General features: G+C 37.6%; 1 protein-coding gene across 1 annotated transcript in view; it reads left to right on the top strand.

The window, feature by feature from the left end:
* The first annotated feature begins 9,150 nt into the window (after positions 1-9,150).
* LOC5572929 (sodium/potassium-transporting ATPase subunit beta-2) overlaps positions 9,151-19,196 on the top strand; it is a 41,189-nt gene continuing 31,143 nt past the window's right edge. The window contains exon 1 of the mRNA XM_001654214.2: positions 9,151-9,838. Coding sequence (XP_001654264.1) covers positions 9,700-9,838 — 139 coding nt within the window. The 5' untranslated portion in view covers positions 9,151-9,699. The remainder of the gene's footprint in view (positions 9,839-19,196) is intronic.

Genomic DNA, 19,196 nt, shown 5'->3' with positions numbered 1-19,196 from the left:
CGTTGCGCCAAACGTAGCCACGTCCATCACGTAGATCTGGGGTGTTTCATCTTGGCGCTCGCGGAACAAGAATCTTTGATATTGCTTGTCCTGCGAAATTATTCGAATTTGATGAAACATTTCGCGGATGTCTCCACAAACCGCGACCGACCTCTGTCTGAACCTCAGTAAAACAGCGAACAACGACGTCAGCATGTCTGGTCCTTTCAGCAGCGTGTCATTGAAGGATATGCCATGTACCCGCGACGCAGCATCCCAGATTAGGCGAACTTTCTCTGGCTTCTTTGGGTTCGTCACAACCCCTAATGGAAGAAACCAGTATTGGCCCGATTCAGTGGATTCCAACTCTTTTTGAGTGATTTTGTGCGCGTAACCCTTTGCTTCATAATCACGAATCAGTGCAACTACTTTCTTCCAAAGCTCTTGATCCTTAGCCAGTCGCTTCTCCAAACATTGAAGTCTTCGAAAGGCTAGAGGGTAGCTGTCTGGAAAGACTGGATTGTCGTATTTCCAGAGTAATCCAGTTTCAAAACCTCCTTTAATCCTACGGGTGGTTTTCTCCAAGATTGTGCGAGCTCGACTGTCTTCGACGGATTCGATCGGGGTGGCCACCGCAGCTTCCTCCACAGCAAAGTATTGCTTCATCAAGTCATGCAGCTCACGGTTCCTGATTTGTTGCTCCTCTGTGTGGAGATGAATTCGTTCGATGGCAGAATTACCTTCAGCCGTCTGCTTGCCGTAGACGCACCAGCCTAGTCGAGTCTTAACCGCTACTGGCTCGTTTGATCTGCCTTCTCGCACTTTCAGGGTTGTAAGTAGTTGTGCATGTTCAATCCCGATGATGAGTCTTGGTACAGCGTCGACGTAACTGCGCATTGGAAGACCACGTAAGTGAGGGTACGTCTTCCTTAGTTCCTCGTACTGAAACGTCTGTCCTTGCAATTGAAGTTTCTGCACTATGCGCACGTTGCTCAATCTGTATTGACTCGTCATTCCGCTGCCCGATATATTAACTGTTACGCGCTGTGACCCCTTTTCCTCCCGCGAGATGTTACTCGTCCATCCTAGCCAGAGCGATTCACTTGGTCCGGCAATGTCTAAATCAGCAGCCAATCCAGCTTCCATGAGCGTTGTTTGACAACCATCGTCGAGAAAAGCATACGTTTCGACCTGCTTTCCATTCATTTCTAGCGTCACCGGCAGGTAACGAAATAAGCAGTAGTTCAATGTCGTATGATGATTTTGTACGGTAAACCTAGATCCGCTTGAATCTGTTGTGCTGTTGGACCTCCTTTGGCTAGTCGTGGCCTCTGGAGATGCCTGCGAATGGAGCAGTGCATGATGGCGTAACCGGCAACCGCCGACTCCGCATTCCTTGCCTGAACGGCAGGGCCATTTCCGATGCGGAATCAAGCATAATCTGCATAGGCCCTTGGATCGGATTGCTTTCCATCTTCCATCTAGATCTAATGCCTTGAACTGAGGACAATCGGCTGCTACATGTTCCTCATTAGAACAGTAGCAACAGGATTTCTTGCTACTATTCACCTCCGAGATTTGCTTTGATTTGCTGAACACAGTCGATGTCGTTGCTTGCTCCTCTCTTGATTCAGCATGTACGTACAGCTTCTGCTTGTCTCTTCCCGCTTGGCTTGGTTTGGACGGTTGCGCCAATATGTCCATTGGAAGGGTCACGTCCGATGCTGTGTTGACAAGCTCGTTCATGAACTCCCCAAATGTCTCCAGGTTCACCTCTGTTTGTGTACGCTTGTACCACGACCACTGCATCTTTAACTGCGATGGAAGCTTCTCCACCAATTCATGAAGTAGCATAGGGTTACGCAGATGATCCAAGAGCTGCGCAACGAACATGTGATCAACCAGGTTCCTCACAGCCATTCCGAACGTGATGACCGACTGGAGATTCTCCGTCCTCGGCGGTGGTACGCTACGAAGCCTTCGCAAGAGTGTGTGGATGAGTACTTCTGGCCTTCCATACAATTTTCGTAGTGTTTCCATCACATGCGGCACCGATTCTGGCATCAACAAACGACTTTTCACCGAATCGAGAGCATGACCTTTCAGACAACGTTGTAACCTGGCTAAATTCTCGGCATCTGTGAATCCACACGCTGTCGTTGAATTGTAAAAGGAACTAGAGAACAACGGCCAATCCTGTGGATCACCGGAGAAAGTCGGTAGCTCGCGTGGCATCACTTGCCTTGCCGCCAACTGCGCACTACTGGGCGAAGGCTGACACATTGCTGCTATTTGTGATGCATTAGGCTGTTGCACACCAGACTCCAGTCCTGTTGGATTTGCTGCTATGTTGACGGGATATGCTTGCTGACCTGCGTCTAGATGTGCGGTTGATAACGTTGATGCTGTTACGTTCGCGTATGGCACGGATACACTTGGCACTATTGTTGCTTCACTGGCGACCGGAGTAATCATCGAACTTCGCGGATCTGGTGGTATTACTGACGACGACCAATTGGTAGATACTGCCCCTGACTGCGGACCGTACAGAATTTGACAGGAGGGTGGAACTATTGCACCATACTGTCCCGAAAAAGTCACTTTTGTGTCAGCGACTGACTTGGGATTATATTTTTGATATAGATTGCCTACCCGGGGAATTTGATAGGATGCGTTTAGGGGAAAGGACTGTCTACCCATATTTTTTGTTGCTAAACTGGACTGTGTTGAGTAACTAATCTCAAAATTGTGCTGTCCAATGTTTGCATTGGAGGAAATGGAGCCTAATTGCAGAGATTTGCTAGTCTGAGGGACGTCTATATCTAGAGCTTTTACAGTTTTACCTGACTGTGGTGTTGATGTTGAGGCGGGAGCTCCGTTGGGTGGCACTGAAGTAGGCAGCATTTGCTCCGTGGTATGACCTGTTGACGACGGTGCTAACTGCTGGGCATTAGAGTGTTGAACGATGACTCCGTTATGTGACGAACTGGTCACTACTGTTTGGCCGCCTCGACCATCGTTAAGCCAATCAACAACCTTCTTCCTGCTTGCCCGACTGCTCAGTCCGCTGCTTCTACTCTCGTTGTCGTCTTCCAGAATCAAATCCAGCTTTTGCTTCAGAAAGGCTTCATCTTCTTCAGCTCGCTTCCTCCGGATCTCATCCTCTTCTGCCCGCTGCTTGAGCTTCAACGCTCGCTGTTCCTCCAGTTGTTGCAACAGTAGTTCTCTACGGGCTCTACTACTCGTTGAACTTCTCCCCGACTTGTTGGTGTGCTGACTGGCAACTTCCCTGCGTTCTTCCTTGGAGCAATGGCTACACTTCCACGTACTATCCGGGTTTAGACTTGTCTCCGTTTCTCCGACACATCCAGCGTGGAACCAGACATCGCACATGTCGCATCCTAGCATCTGCCCAACTATTCCTCCAGACGAGCATTTTCCACATACTTTTGCCGGCTGCATCATTCCGAAGCTTCGAGTTGCTTACTACGCAACAAATACCGGAAAATCTTTGAAGATTGTTTCGGATAACGTAAGGAAGGTCGTGACACGTCTTGATAGCAGTTACTTCAGCTTCAAAGCTGCAATTATATTGCAATGAGTAATTTAGGAGATAATTTGCACAAATCAATTTACTCACATTTTCGTGTCCTTCTTATTTCTAGCCGAAACAATTCAAAAAACCGCAATGCGTTATTGCATTAACCTAATATCAACCATCATCGAACAATTAGTCTTTAGAATTCAATTGTATTGCATTACTTACTTTTAGAATGTAGCTATAGGAAATAACGAATTCATACGCTTCAATTCCGTACTACTAGGTTTAAGATACTATTAAATGTAATAATAATTAGAACAATTTTACGTAATATTTAAGTAGGATAAACAATTTACCTAGTCACTAACTAGAAATTCTTCAGTTCAATTCCACCTGCACTTGATTTGCTATTTGTTCGATTCTCAATTCTGCCTCATCATTCGTCTGCCTGCTACGTCATTCTTTCTCCCATCTACGCTTTCATTTACCAGCCGTCAATTCGACAACTGCGGGTGATACGGAACTCACCAAACGTTGCTGCCCTGTGGTTCTTTAACACTAAGACTAATAGACTATGTATGTATTTACTATTGTTACCATTCAGGAAAATTATAACCTACCGCATAATTACGTCAAGTCACTGCGTTTCATTCATCGGTGGTTATAGTTTCGGAAATTAACCCTTGCAGTACCAGTGTTGGTTGGTTCAGACAACCAATAACTATAGTGTAAGTTTTGAGAAATCTATTTATCTGAAAATCTAAAAATCCTACACAAAAACTGTTGTTAGTAAACTTGTTTATTTTGTCAAAATCTACAACTTTGCTGAAGATAACATAAAGCTTATTTTTCAATTTGTCTAGTTATGTCAATTATAAAAAATCGTCAAAAAATTCACTTTAGTTAAATCGTTGTTTTTAAACTAATTAAGCTAAGTAGGGGGGCTGGGGGCAAGAAGGACACCCTAAGATATATAGGTTCAAATCATGGTTGATTAGCACAATTTTTGAAGATTATTCCAGTGTAGGGGCAAGCTCAGCTCTTGTTCTAAATGATGTTATCGATAGATTTCAAAAATATAAATAACACATGATGATTTGAGATTTTTGAAAATGTCCCTTCTTATGAGGTTTTTAAACGAGGCACGGGGCAAGAGTGCCACTCGTATGGGGCAAGAAGACCACCAGAGCAAAATGCCACAAATTTTGTATATTATTATTTCCCCGCCTAAAGGATAAATTGTAGAGTAAGTAAAGCTAAAAACTGAGGGATAAAAGTTGACTTATAGTTAATAAGTAATTTTACGAAATTAATTTAGTTTTCATCTTATTTGAATGTCACAATAATAGTAAAAATTTTCAGAAACCATTTTGAATGTCCAAGATGGTTTATTTTGATTTTATTTAGTAGAAAACATTGATTGAATGCAATATTAAACAAGAAAAATAAAAGTTCATTTGATTTTATATGAAAAAATTGCGGTGTCCCTCTTGCCCCATAAGACATACTGTTATTATATATTTAAACAATTAAAAATCATCAATACTGTGCGGAAAAATCAATATGTTTTGTATTTATTGGGAGTCAAACCTTGTTTTCCAGCCTTACATTCTTATAATATTTCGCATATTTTGAGTTGGTGAGTTAAAGACATTTTTCTATTTTTTGTACTAAACATTTTTAACTGTAATATTTACACAACCCTCAATTAGTACTCAATTTATACTTATCCTGCGTTAAACATAAAAAAATTGATTTGAAGTACGTGAAATTAGAGGTGGTACTCTTGCCCCGGGTGTCCTTCTTGCCCCATGTCCCCCTATGCTGTTCCGCTCAAGAAAAGTAAAAATTTCCGCGGAAGAAATGATCAAGAAATTTTCTACAGGGAGCTCCATTTGAAATGACATTTCTTTTCAACTGCGTACTGCGATCAAAGAAAAATGCTTTTCTTGACCATTTCTTACAAGAAATTTCCCACGCATCGAGATAGGCGATTATTTTTCTGTTGAAGTGCATACTTCGCTTTACTGAAAAATATATGTTAAAATTCAAGTTGTTTCTGTGAAAATTTCATTCAAATCAACCCACAAATGACTCAGATCTAACCCTCTAAAGTTGACCTTTTTGTATGAAAAATCGAAAAAGTTGCAAATGTTTTGTCGAATACTGTAAATTTGTTGCGTTGTTACTTTTGTTTAAAATGTTTACTACTAATTTGACTTCTTAAGCTAGCTCAAGTACGTGTTTATACGGTTTTAGTGTAGGGTAAGTGATGCTTTCTATGTAGTCCCACGAGGACTTAATAATTATTGATTTTGCTTGTTATGAAAAAACGAAATTTTCAAGTAAAACATTCCCAATACGCCATTAAACGTTATGGAAAAAAAAAGCATAACATGAAATTTCACTCATTCGAATATATAAAACAGACACTAATGATAATTAAAATATGATTTGTTGATAAATTATTTTGAATTTTGCTGTTGCCTAAACTTTGAAGAATACAACAAGCAATACCGATTATTTAACTGAACGTCAAGCTTGAGCTTGATTGGGCACCCGAGGCTGCTACTCCAGTATCGTCAGATCAGCAGCACTTACACAAGGGACCAGCCAGATTTTGGAGCTTTAGAGTTAAACATATGACAAAAAATGTCTTCTACAAAGTGGTTTGTATTAGTTAGGCCCTTTGTTTGGTGTTATTCAAATTCAATGTCCATATTTTCATTAAAATGATAAACAGTCAAACTTCCATGAGTCGATATTTGAAAAGACCATCGACTCATGGAAGTGTCAAGTCATGAAACATACCCAAGTAACCATGAAGCATTATATAATTGCATATATAATGCAGCTGCATTGCCGTAAGCCTACCATTAAAGTAGTTTAAAAGTGGAAACATAGAACAAATGAACCACAGCAAGCACTGCACTCGCGAGGAAAGTAGATTAAATTCAATGACAGTAAGCAGCATGACGATAGTTCAATTGCAACAACTCCTTCTCCTGAGCTGTTGCATGAAAATTGAAATCATTTTGTCATGTTTGAGTTCTTCTTCTTTCTGGCATTACGTCCCCACTGCAAAAAAGCCTGCTTCTCAGCTTAGTGTTCTTATGAGCACTTCCACAGTTATTAACTGAGAGCTTACTGTGCCAATGACCATTTTTGCATGCGTATACCGTGTGGCAGGTACGAAGATACTCTATCCCCTGGGAAGTCGAGAAAATCTCCAACCCGAAAAGATCCTCGACCGGTGGGATTCGAACCCACGACCCTCAGCTTGGTCTTGCTGAATAGCTGCGCGTTTACCGCTACGGCTATTTGGGCCCGAGTTACCGTTTTCAAAACGGGATAGAAGTTGATGATCAGTGGATAAACCTGATCAGATCTTGACTTTTAAAAATCATTGATTGGAATTAAAAAATGAGATTTGGAAGTGGCGATATGGTCCGGAATCGTTCAAATGAAACATCATGTAAAATGTTCATCAACGACTATTATAAAAAAAGAATAAATCGATAGTTCTCCTTAAATTTGTTTTGTCTAAAAGTGATTTTTTTACTATCCTCCTTCGCTCGCCTTTTATCCATTACAGTTACCTCTCCTTTACTCGATATTCCGTATCTCGATATCGAGTTAGAGAACCATAGTAAAAATTTGGTTTTCATGGCTAACTCGATGGTCCCTTGGAATGCAGTTGCACTGCTTTTGTGTTCTGTAACTCGATACCTCCCTAACTTGATGGTCCCTTCAATATCGAGTAAGAGAGAGATGACTGTATATCAATGTTGAAACACTTGATTCATTCAAATGATCCGGATAAGAAAACCTGAATACACAGGATATCTAACGTGGGCCACTGGTTATCCCTAATTATTATTACATACCAGAAAAAAAAAATTAACATGCATTTGTTACGGCCAAACTGCCCGTTGACAGTATACACAAACTAAAACAATAGGCCTTCTGCACTGTTTTGATTTTGTATGGGATTTTGACTTTTACTGGCCTTGTTGTTTACAAATTTCATGAAAGAGTGAAAGGGGAAGGACATATTTGTGCAGAGCCCCATAAGCCTCTGCATTGTTTTGATTTTGTATGGGATTTTGACATTTACTGGCCTTGTTGTTTACAAATTTCGAGGTAAAGCGAAAGAGATAGATAGATTTTTGTGCAGAGCCCTATTCAATGTTTGAGGTCGCGGGTGACTATGATCAATGTGATAGAAAATTTACTTTTTTTCATTTTTCCCAGGAATCAAAATTTTTCATGCAACGCGTAATATATTGGCCCAGAGTAAGCGTATGCATTATTTTGAAATATTTCGTCTAATGCCATATGAAACGAAATTCCGTGAAATTCCACGGAATCCAGGCGAAATTTATTTTTGCCGATTTCGATTCGTTTCGCTACATTCAAAAAAATGCAAACAGTATAACACGGAATTGCGCGAAATATCTATGTTTAAACGATTTTTATTATGGTAAATAGCATCCTCCCAAAGTTTTAAATGATTCGAAAGAAATTTGACTGTGCACACGCCATTTTAAGTTTATATGGAGATTACTATGGAAAACGCAAAACTTTTGTGCTCAGCCATCTATCTCTACGTCATAATATTTTATGGAAAAGTGAACAAACGCTGTTCAAATGAAATCTTCCAAGCTACAACTTTGCCGAAGACCACTTTTTGATTGGACGTCAGGATAAATTGTTATTCATCTTAATAAAGTGGGTTTGCATGTATTCGGTAAGCAACAGTGGAGCTCTTAGCGGGAAGAATAGGTCAAAGGGTTCATTCAAATATTACGTAACGCAAAACTTGCCAATTTTAGACCCCCTCCCACCCCCACGTTACAGCTTTTGTATGGAAAATTTAAAATTTTTGAATGGACCGTAACATTACATCTTACATACCCCCTCGCTCGTCCTATTGCTTAACGTAATATTTGAACGATGCCAAAGTAATCCAGGCTACTACCTATATTCTAAAGAAAAACATCAGTGTTGCTCTGAAAGTAATTGAATGATCATCTTAGCATGATTTAGACTTTCTTATCAAAAATAACAAATTATTCATAAGTCCCAACAAAATGTGGTCTTCGATAACGAATTAGCTAGGAAAAAGATTTCATACACATTTCATTACATTTAGACATCTGGATAATGCGAGACATTTTCACTTTATTTTAAAATAATTATCTGTTATCAAAGACATCTCTCTGGAGCATTTTTTTGCTCAAAAATAAAACAAATCTTTGTTGAAAATTTATGGAATACGGAACATGTATCCATAACGAAAGTGAGGTTTTGTTTTATTTAAAAAGCCGTATGATGATGGATTAATGAAGACATTTTTCGAATATTTTAATAAATAAAATTATGAAAACAAAATTACGAAAATAAAATATAAAATTACCTATATTCCGCAGGATAAAACAAGTCAAAATTTCGTTTCAAAAAAGGTACACAATAACTTTAGGAAGCGATCTTTGCACTTAGTTTTGATGAACTTTTTTTTTCTCACAATAACAGTCTAGAGAGGCACCACGTAACCAACTACAACGAAGGAACCATCCTCTATCATCTGTAAGCGTGCTGCTGAGCGACGACGACGACGACGACGACGGTTGATTCGATTCGATTCAGTTCTTGGCGGCCAACGCGTGTGAACGGCAGCACTTTTCCGAAACCCCGTCCCAATAAAAGGGCGCCTACCAGGCAGCTAGAGGAACCCCAGATGAACAATTCGTAGATCGTAGCGACCCATGCAAACGAGTTGAACGTCGTCTCGGGAGGCTGAAACAGCAAAACAAACAAAATCTGGATTCTGTTCTTCGCGATAAGAAATTCGAAATCGGAACGTTCAAATGTCTACTACAGCTAGGTACATTTAATCGCTTTTGCAGTTTGGTCGTGTTCTACATCGCATCGGACCGATAGAGGGAGATTAATCTGCTCGCGAAAAATTAAGCCTTGAACTAAGCGCGGAGAGTGTGGTTCACCGTTAACGAAGTCATCAAAGTGAAACGTATTGCACCGTGTATAGTATTTATTTAATTTCATTTAACCTCAAAGTGCAATTAGAAGAGCGTGACAAACGGTTCTATACCTAGTACTACTGCTGTTAGTGGCTTTGTTAGTGACCCCAGCGGAAGAAATCCCAAAGAAAGTGCAAAATGTCGTCGAAGAAAATGTCAGACGGTCGTATCGTGACCACGTACGAATTTCCCGTCCGACCAGAGAAACAGACCTTCAAGCAGTTTTGCTACAACAGTTCTTCGGGAGAAATTCTCGGCAGAACCACCAAAAGTTGGGGTAAGTCAAAGACCTGATATGAAAGAGATCGCATGTTTTATCATTATAGAGCTACGACTTTAAATAAATTATGTTGTCAGGAAAAAAAGAACTATTCGTGACGCAAGTGATTGTTGCAAATAGTTTGAGTTCAACTTATTATTAACTTGTTTACCAATCTGGTATAAAACAGTGATGCGTCATGTATAAAACAGAAATGATTACAGTTGAACAGCATGAAGAGTATGTCTGCATTAGAATATTGCTTTTGAACGCACTTACGATTTCCAGATTTTTACCATGAACAATTAAAATTTTTTAATTCTGCTTTGTGTGTTAGATATATTTATTTATAACATTGAATTTTACTGAGTTAACTCAAATTTGACTAAGTGAATAATAAACACAAATCTATGTTTTGGCCACGTGCAAATAGTGTTCACGTTTGTCATCATATTGCCAGCATCACCATCATGGAATAAATACAAATCTGATCAAACTCATTTGCTGAAAAATGAAATGGAAAAAATTTGAAAAACCCATGGGGATTTCCGACAGCAAGTTTATCCTCTTGTGCATGTTCCAATATGAGTGAAGCTCGGTTGTTGGTAATCAAATTATGTTTTTATTTCACAGAATAGAAAAGTAGTTCAAGATGCCTGATAGGAAATGAGTATAAATCCAGCAGGTGCATAATTTAGTTTTATGAGGCATAAGCATTGAGAGCTGCATCAAATTGGTATTGAAGATTTTAAAAATAATATCTTAAAGCAGCAACTTATAGATTAACATATCTACACATCGTTTGCAAAAATACTAATCGAACACAGCTAGGAATACACTTATCGGATCATCTCCTCCCGTCATGTTGTGCATGTTGAGCCAGGTTCACCCACATAAATTCTCAACTAGATATTTTGACTGAGACAGAACTTCCTATTCAGCATAGTATTCTTATAAGCAGTCTTTCATAGTTAATAACTGAGGATTTCCTTTACCAACTGGCCATTTTTTCATTCATTTTTCGTTTGGTACGCACGATATTACTATATGCCCTAGAAAGTCGAGAAAATTTCTAGCCCGAAAAGATCCTCGACCTCGAAAATTCGAATCTGTAACACTCAGTATGGTCTTGTCGAATAGTACCACTACGGCTGTAATACCAACCAAGATTCAGAGAATTTTGTTTTCAAAAATTACATGAATTCGCACCTAATGGTTGATTTTTTTGTGCTATCCTTTTAGCTGGTGATAATTTCATGGCTTTGTTCAGGAATGTCTTCATTCATTGTGACACTAACCAGTGTTTTGAAATTTTACGAGATTCTTCTAGTAATTATTTCGGGTATTCATGCAGGCATGAATATAAGAATTTTCATGAACGATTCAGCGATTTTTTCAAAACTATGGATAATCTTCATGAACAACTGTAGTTATTCTTCTATGAGATCCTATGAAGTAATCCATTTTACTCACAAGCCTTATATGAAACATTTCATCTCTTGCAGTAAAGTTTCCTAACGAAATTTCTCCAGCACCTTTGACATTTTCCTAAACTTGCTCTAGAGATCTTTTAATATTTTTATGACTTACGCTAATAAATCATTCAGAATTCCCTCAGTAAACTTTCAGCAGATCATCAAAACATTCTTAGGCTGCTTATTTAAGTGTTCTACAGAGAACATTAATATTCCTCATTTTGAAAATCTTCCGAAGGAAATGTGCAAGAATCTATCTGCAAATTTTAACTTACAGCGTTGCGAAATTGCTCTTATATTTATAATTTTGTTTTCTGAAAATATTTCAGCTTTTATAGGAACTTCACGAGGAATTTGGTGACGAATTTTGACAGAACTTAATAGTTCTTCTTGTTTCTGGCGTTACATTCTAACTGGGACAGAGCCTGCGTCTTAGTTAAGTGCGCACTTCCACAGTTGTTGGCTAAGAGCATTCTTTGCATATGTTTATCGTGTGGCAAGTATGAGGATATTCTTTGCCCAGGAAAGTCGAGAAAGTTGCCTTTACGAAAAGATCCTCGATTTGCGAGATTTGAACCCACAACCTTCAGCATTTAAGTGTTGAATAGCTGCGCATTTATCGCTACGGCTATCTGCCCCCGTTATATAATCTAATCGTTATATAATCTAAAATTTATACCGTAAATTCGGGTGAAATTGATCATTGAGTCTCACGTTTTTATTTCTGCCTAAAGGAGCACAAATATCAATGTTCAATTGTGTGTTGTGAAGTTTATTGCGTTCAAGAATGTCCTTTTATATGAAAATAATGTGAAATTTTAGAATACTGTACGGTGTATTTTCGACAAACATCCTTAAACTTCTAGTTCTAGACGAGGATTTGAACATGGTATCAACTTGAAAATTTATGGGATGCTTCAAAAATATTCCCGAACCAGATTTTATAATCAAAACTTGCACCAATTTGCTCATTTGGTTAACATAATAGAATTTTGTAGTTGAAATAAGGATTTTTTTTTTAATTGCCTATATTTTGGCGTTTTCCGCGTAGTTCTCGAAAGTTAACTATTCATTATTTCCACAAATATTGTATTGTTAGTAATTTAGCAAGCATTCAGGGAGATCAAATTCAGTATGTAGACTTGTTTCAAAAACTCACAATAATTGCATTGATAAGCAGGGACGAAAAAAATCATGCTCACTATACTCAATTCACTGACATTTATGCCACCATCAAAGTAACCACACCACCACCAAAATGATTGCATCAATGAAGATGGCACAAAAGTAGATGAAAAAACAAACAACGAGTAGCAAGTATCAATGTAGGCGAGGGTAGATTGAGTATTTTCGTCCCTGTTGATAAGTGTTCAATTTCACCCCGAAATAAGATCCCTCGATTTTTTATTTTAGAGAAGATTTTTAGCACTAAAATTGAATTTGTTAGCAAAATTTCGGTACATGAGCCAATGTGGCTTACCGTCGTACTATTTTTTCTGCATTCAGATGTTTGACTTTGTCAACATTATAGAAAACATACAGGAAAAACCGCGAAAAATGATCAATTTCACCCGAAATAGGGTCCTAAAATGTTGAATGAAATCTTGTTTTCTTTAATAACACGAAAGAGCATGTTACTGCAACTACTTTAGCCATTTTCCCGCTAAAATAACGACTACATCATATCAAAATTTCAATTTCAAAATTGGGTCCATAAATGAACCTTGACACTTTTGATCATATTTAACGTTCGCTTAGTTGACAAAAACACCACAGAGGTTTTAGTTTTAACACTGGGGTTGTTCCTAACTGACATTTCAGAAGAGGCACGGAAATCAAAATACACCCAAAATTTGAGTTTGAGCCAAGGGGTGTGACAAAATCTATAAAAACATAAAAAAATGTTTTTTTTTGTATTTAAACAAATGAAGAACATTAAAAAATTGAGTGAACATGTGTTTTGGCTTAAACTTAAGCGTTTCTCACTAAAATTGGGACAGGGCTTTAGGACCCTTTCATGGAACCATGAAAAAAATGGCCAGAATTTAACGTGAAACTTTGTCTGGTACACAATTAACAGAGATGTAATAACTGAACGGTTAATAATTTTCTTGTAATCAAACTGTTGAATGAAACTCTGTTAGTTTTTTTTGTCGATGAATTTCAAGCAGAATTAATATTAATGATAATATGTCCGAGAATTTTGTTATGAAAATCCAGAAAGCTCCAGAAACAGTAATCCGTATATTAAAGAGAAATTCCTTCATTACCTAAAGTTCTTTATACTGGAATTCAATTATCGTAAAAGTTTGGAAGAATTTCATGCTACATTACTGAAAATTTTATGTGAACTCATTTGGACCCTGACTCTAAATCATTGTGAAAATTATCTGAAATTTTGAAAACTATGAAAAAGCTCAAAAACTTGCTATGAAAATGTCTAATGGACAAGTGATTACATCTAGACATCATACATACTATATTCATATACGATCCCATAAATACATTTGAAATATAATGAAATTTTACCAAGTATCACTCGTGGAATAGGAGGTGTACAACACATTTCCGGCCATGTATCCGGATTGGCCATTGGCCATTCGTATATTGTCTGTTTCATTGACAACAAAACGTGCCGCCAACTTTCAAACAGATCGACAAAATCGTCGCCAGCAAACGAATCAAAAGGGGTGATTTGTCGTTGTGTTGGTAAGACTGGTAAAACGTCAAATTCGCAGAAGTTGGTTGGCTGGCGACGATTTTGGTGACAGTTTCACCAGCGACGATTACAAATCGTCGCATCCGATAAGGTGCAAAATTTACAATATCGTGTGGAAGGTACGATGATTAAGCATGAAGGCTTGACCGTAAAATTTAAAAAAAAAAAACTTAAATTCTCAACATCCATTGTTAGAGTAATCTAAAGTTATCTGTCAAATCGAACACTTCAGGTTAATTATCAGAACTCCAGGTCTGAAAAACTTCCTGTAAGAGCAGGTGTTCCTCAAGGCAGCATTTTGGGGCCAAAATTATACAATATTATCACATTTGACTTACCTGAGTTACCACTGCATCTTGACTTACCTGTTAGGCATGCATCCACTCGAGCTGTACCAAAATAGACTAGCTGCTGTAATACCAGGAAGAAAGCTGCGGAGAATTTCGAATAGATTTTTGAAAATGTTTCTGAAACTTCATAACTGGTATAGTACTAATTAGTTACATAGAATATTCAATGTTGAAACATTGGAACAAATATCTAATAAATTCTATTGAATCTAATGATCTTCTTTTAAAAGCAAATCGCCAACTGAAATTTAATATGTTGTTAACCAAATGTAGATAAAAGCTTAATTTAGTTTTACCAAATTAGGATGATAGTGTTTTCTAACAAAGAACACCAAAGCAATGAATGTAATGATTATAAAGATACTAATAAGAGAATAAAAATACATTAATGTTTGATGAAACCCCTAGTATAACTACATGATACTGAAATTGCAAAAAAAGTAAAATTTCTATAAAAAAATTTCAAAATATTTCAGTAGCTGCTGATTTGAATAAGGGTTTTAAATATGGCAACATTGTTAGGTGAAAAGCATTTTCAAACTACGGCAGCATTAATTATGAATTTTGGAAGTGTTTTTTTTTTGTTTTTTTTTTTTATAATACACGACACGTTAATGCTTCCAGTGGACGATTTGCCCTTTGAAGGAAGCACCACATTAGACAACGGACTAGCATGCAACGCCCAGTGGCACAGTCGAAATACATTCCTGATGAAAAGTTTTCCGGACTGAAGCGAGAATCGAACCCACACTCCTCGACTCGATGCGACTGAATGCTTGGTTACACTAACCGCACGGCCACGAATCCCACGGTCCACCGAAATCAATAAATTGTAATAAGGTCCAGACAACTTCTCCCTACTTGTTACGTTCATCGTTGAAAAGTTATCAAGGTACAGAAAATATATCATCATTTTTGCACATATATTTTCAACAAAGAAGAGAATAAAATGTTACCACATTTATCTCTATTACACCTATTTCAAAATTCTATGTACCGTCGTTATTGAACCTTTACAACGGTACATAGAATAAAATAATATTGGGCCTTGGGATGGAAATGGGTCAATTTATAATTAAGGGGGTAGGATCCATCATTGATTTCGGAATTTTCAAAAGCAGTTTTTTCTTTCAAAATCAAGAAAATTCACGGCAGGATTTTTGAGATTATTCCGCCAGCTTTATGAGAATGTCTTCTTCTTCTTCTTGGCATTACGTCCTCACTGAGACAGAGCCTGCTTCTCAGCTTGGTGTTCTTATGAGTACTTCCACAGTTTTTAACTGAGAGCTTTCTTTGCCAAATTTTCGCATTCGTATATCGTGTGGCAGGTACGATGATACACTATTCCCTGGAAAGTCAAGGAAATTTGCATAAAGAAAAGATCCTGGACCGACCGGGAATCGAACCCAGACACCTTCAGCATGGCTTTGCTTTGTAGCAGCGGACTCTAATGACACGGCTAAGGAAGGCCAGTTTTGAGAATGTAAAATCTTTCTTTATTACCAGTGGCTTCAGTACTTCTGAATTTTAAATAATGTTTATCACTTCATTCTTATCACTCCTCCAAGAATTATCAAACTATTATTTTGCTTTTGCTTTTGTTTTTTATTTTCGAAATCTAGAGCAAACTAATGTGACCTATATTCAAATTGCACCACGTTTTGAAACTGCTTGGCAATCAGTTTTTTTTTTTCATTGATAACAGGCTTAGAGTTAAAATTCCAAAAACAAGTTTTTTTTTCAAATAAAAGATGTTTTGCAGATTCTGTAATTCTATTTTATAGCAGGATCACGAGTACGTTGAAAGGACGAACGTTATTTCTAATAAGTTTCAAACAACGATTAACATTAACCATTGAATTTATACTAATTATCAACACAACAATATTATTAATGGAAAAAGTAGTATCAAAGACAATTTGAAAATTTCCACACTTACATATTGCGTTTATTTTGCGAGTGGTGGTAAATAAGTCAATTTAAACACCATTGTTCAAATAAATTATACCAACAAAATATTCAATATTTTATTCAGAACAGCACATTATCCTTTTGTTTAAAACAAAGTCCTGTGCACATTCGTCACCCCGTCATTTCTCATTCCCATCGTTTCGTTCGTCATGCTCAACCTCAGTTACAGAATGTAAGCAGGCCTGCTTCGGTAGGGCAGATAACGTTATCTCGGCCAACAACGGATTGCCTCCGCTAAGAAATGCTGCACTCTGTCGGATGAAAGTTTTATTCTTAGCTTGATGTTATTTAAACGACCACATTCGGCCGATCGGCTCGGAACCGAATCTCACTCGATAAAAGTGGATAGAACCGGATCCCGATTGTCTGTGTGTGTTGATGTAAAGAGGAAGGCCGGGGGGAGGGCAGGGCAGTTGACAGAGGTCGTGAAGACATGAAGTCCGCACCCATAACAACGAAGGTTCGCCCAAAGGTGATGAAATCGAAATTGTTGCGATTTTAATACAAACAGGTCATCGACGATGGGCAGCACTGTTTTCGTTTTGTGTAACAAGTTGATCAACGTGTTTCCTCTACATTAGAACAAACAATGAGCGGGATTCGTAGGGGTGCCTGGGGTGATATGCACTGTCTAGGCAAAACATGTTTTTGTAAATTTCTCTTAGTTAAACTTTTTTTCAAAGGGAAATACTTCACAGTTTGATGAAACCTAAATTGTCCAAACCCAAACAATTTTACACATTTCTAACAACTTAACCTGGAGTTAGACCAATAAATTGGGAAAGCACGGTTCTGATTTAACTTTCGCTATCATTTCGGTTGTCGTTTTGACAGTAAAAACTGAAATCTTTTAAAAGTCTTAATCATTGAACAGATGTTTACAGCCTGGGTAAAAGGTCGGTAAGATTTTTGTGCAAAATAATACGTTGATTCTTATTCAACAAACGATTTTCTGTTAAATTTCTGATTCGGGCAACACGTACTCCACTAGTTGGGACAGAAGAATCCATCTCAAAATAAACCAAAATTATAAAAGTATCGTCATTTGAAGTCGATGCCAACTAAATTATGCGCTTTCGTATCTTCATGTAAGCAAAAATCATCTAAACAACAGGTGCATCATTCCCCTGTGTTTAGGTGCGTCTTGCATTCTGCCCCAAATATACATTTTTTTCACGTAAAATTAGAGTTGGAAAACATAAATCTACTATAATTAGGATGAAAACTCATTCAGTGACATATGTAGGGTGGACACAAATCAAATAGATTCATACATTGAAACACTTTATACATAATTTTTAGTCTTCATTTAAACACATCTTTCTTAACTGGTGCATTTTACCCCAGGTCCCCTTAGTTGAAGCAAGTTGAAGCTCCCCGTCAGCCGACTGGTTCAGGTAAACAGCTGTTGGTGATAATGGCGCGGACAAACGGTGAACGAGAGACAAAATATTTGGGCTAAAATATGATAGGCTGATAGGCCGAAGGTAAACATAGGAGCTTTGTGGATGACATGGAGAGGTAACCGTCAGACAAAAAGGCGTTGGTAACCAACTACTTAGAGTACATTGAACAAAACGAATATTATTATTAATATTATTCGCTCATAAGTATCAATTATTGATTAGCGCGTTTATTACACGCAATTCAATTCAATTGTATATTATTATTTCTGTTACTACTGGTTTGCCCTATTAGAATCTGTAATTTTTCTTCGAAGTTCTTCGAAATTAACTAAACAGAACAGAATGACCCTGTAATTTGCGATAAACGAACATAAAGTCATTATCAAAAGTATTATTCTTGTATGAATCACAGACAAACAGGGTACGTCTGACAAAATTTCAATCGAACACTCATTTATTGATCATTATAGATTCGCTTTATTTAGATCTTCACTACCATAGGGGCGCGCATCGTTTTTTCATCGTGTTTGACGTTTCACACTAACGCCTTCTGCAGGTACTGTTGCACAAAACAGTATTTTCTGCAACATGCTTACCATATGCTAATGGTGTGGATTATGCTGGATTTTGAAGTAATTTGTTTCAAGTTACGTTACGTCTGTTTACCTGTGTTGAAAGGTTATTAAATTCAACACAGCCGGATAATTGAATCATGTTATTTAAAATTGACCGATTAACTACCGTACAGTTACAACTCCCTAAAAAAGAACAGGTTTTTCTTTGAAACAATGCGACATCTTAAGTTGATTAGATAACTGAAACATTCGATTCTATTTTTGACGATACTGCTCAGAAACACTCTCAAACAATGTAACGATACGAACTTAAACGAAAACTTTGTATCAGAGTACGAAGGTAATCCGTTACGATCAGTGAATCAATTTGGCATCCAAATAGATGCAGAAGAAACAATTAAGTGAGCCGTCCAACAATCCATTGTCCAAACTTAGACTGATGGGAATACAAACTCAACAATATTATCAAGACAAAAACAAAACAGATTGTATTGCCTTGTGGCGAAGTATTGAAACCATGAAAAATCATTTGTTACAAACACAAAATCAAACGTTCCGATAATATGTATAATAGACAGTTTCACAAAAAATAAAATTTCTGGGATTCAACCAGTCACCCCCTAGTCCTAGTTGCAATACTAAAACAAACTACCAGACAAATTTTCATCCAATTTGGAGAAGATTAGGAGGTGCCTTAAGTCAAATTTGTGTTTTTTGGCTATTTTTTACATTCCAAAAATTCTAACGAGAATTTGGAAAAAGGAAAATCAAAATAAATACCACCAGTTGAACGTATTATTAGTACTTTACAACTTTTGAGAACACTTTATGCCGATTAGAGATGGTTTTGACCTCATAAAATTGTAATTGACCTGTAAAA

The sequence above is a fragment of the Aedes aegypti genome, chromosome 2 (assembly GCF_002204515.2).
Source record: "Aedes aegypti strain LVP_AGWG chromosome 2, AaegL5.0 Primary Assembly, whole genome shotgun sequence".
NCBI classification, from domain to species: Eukaryota; Metazoa; Arthropoda; class Insecta; order Diptera; family Culicidae; genus Aedes; species Aedes aegypti.
Note: the sequence above shows the minus strand (reverse complement) of the source record. Positions and strands in the feature narration are given on the sequence as shown.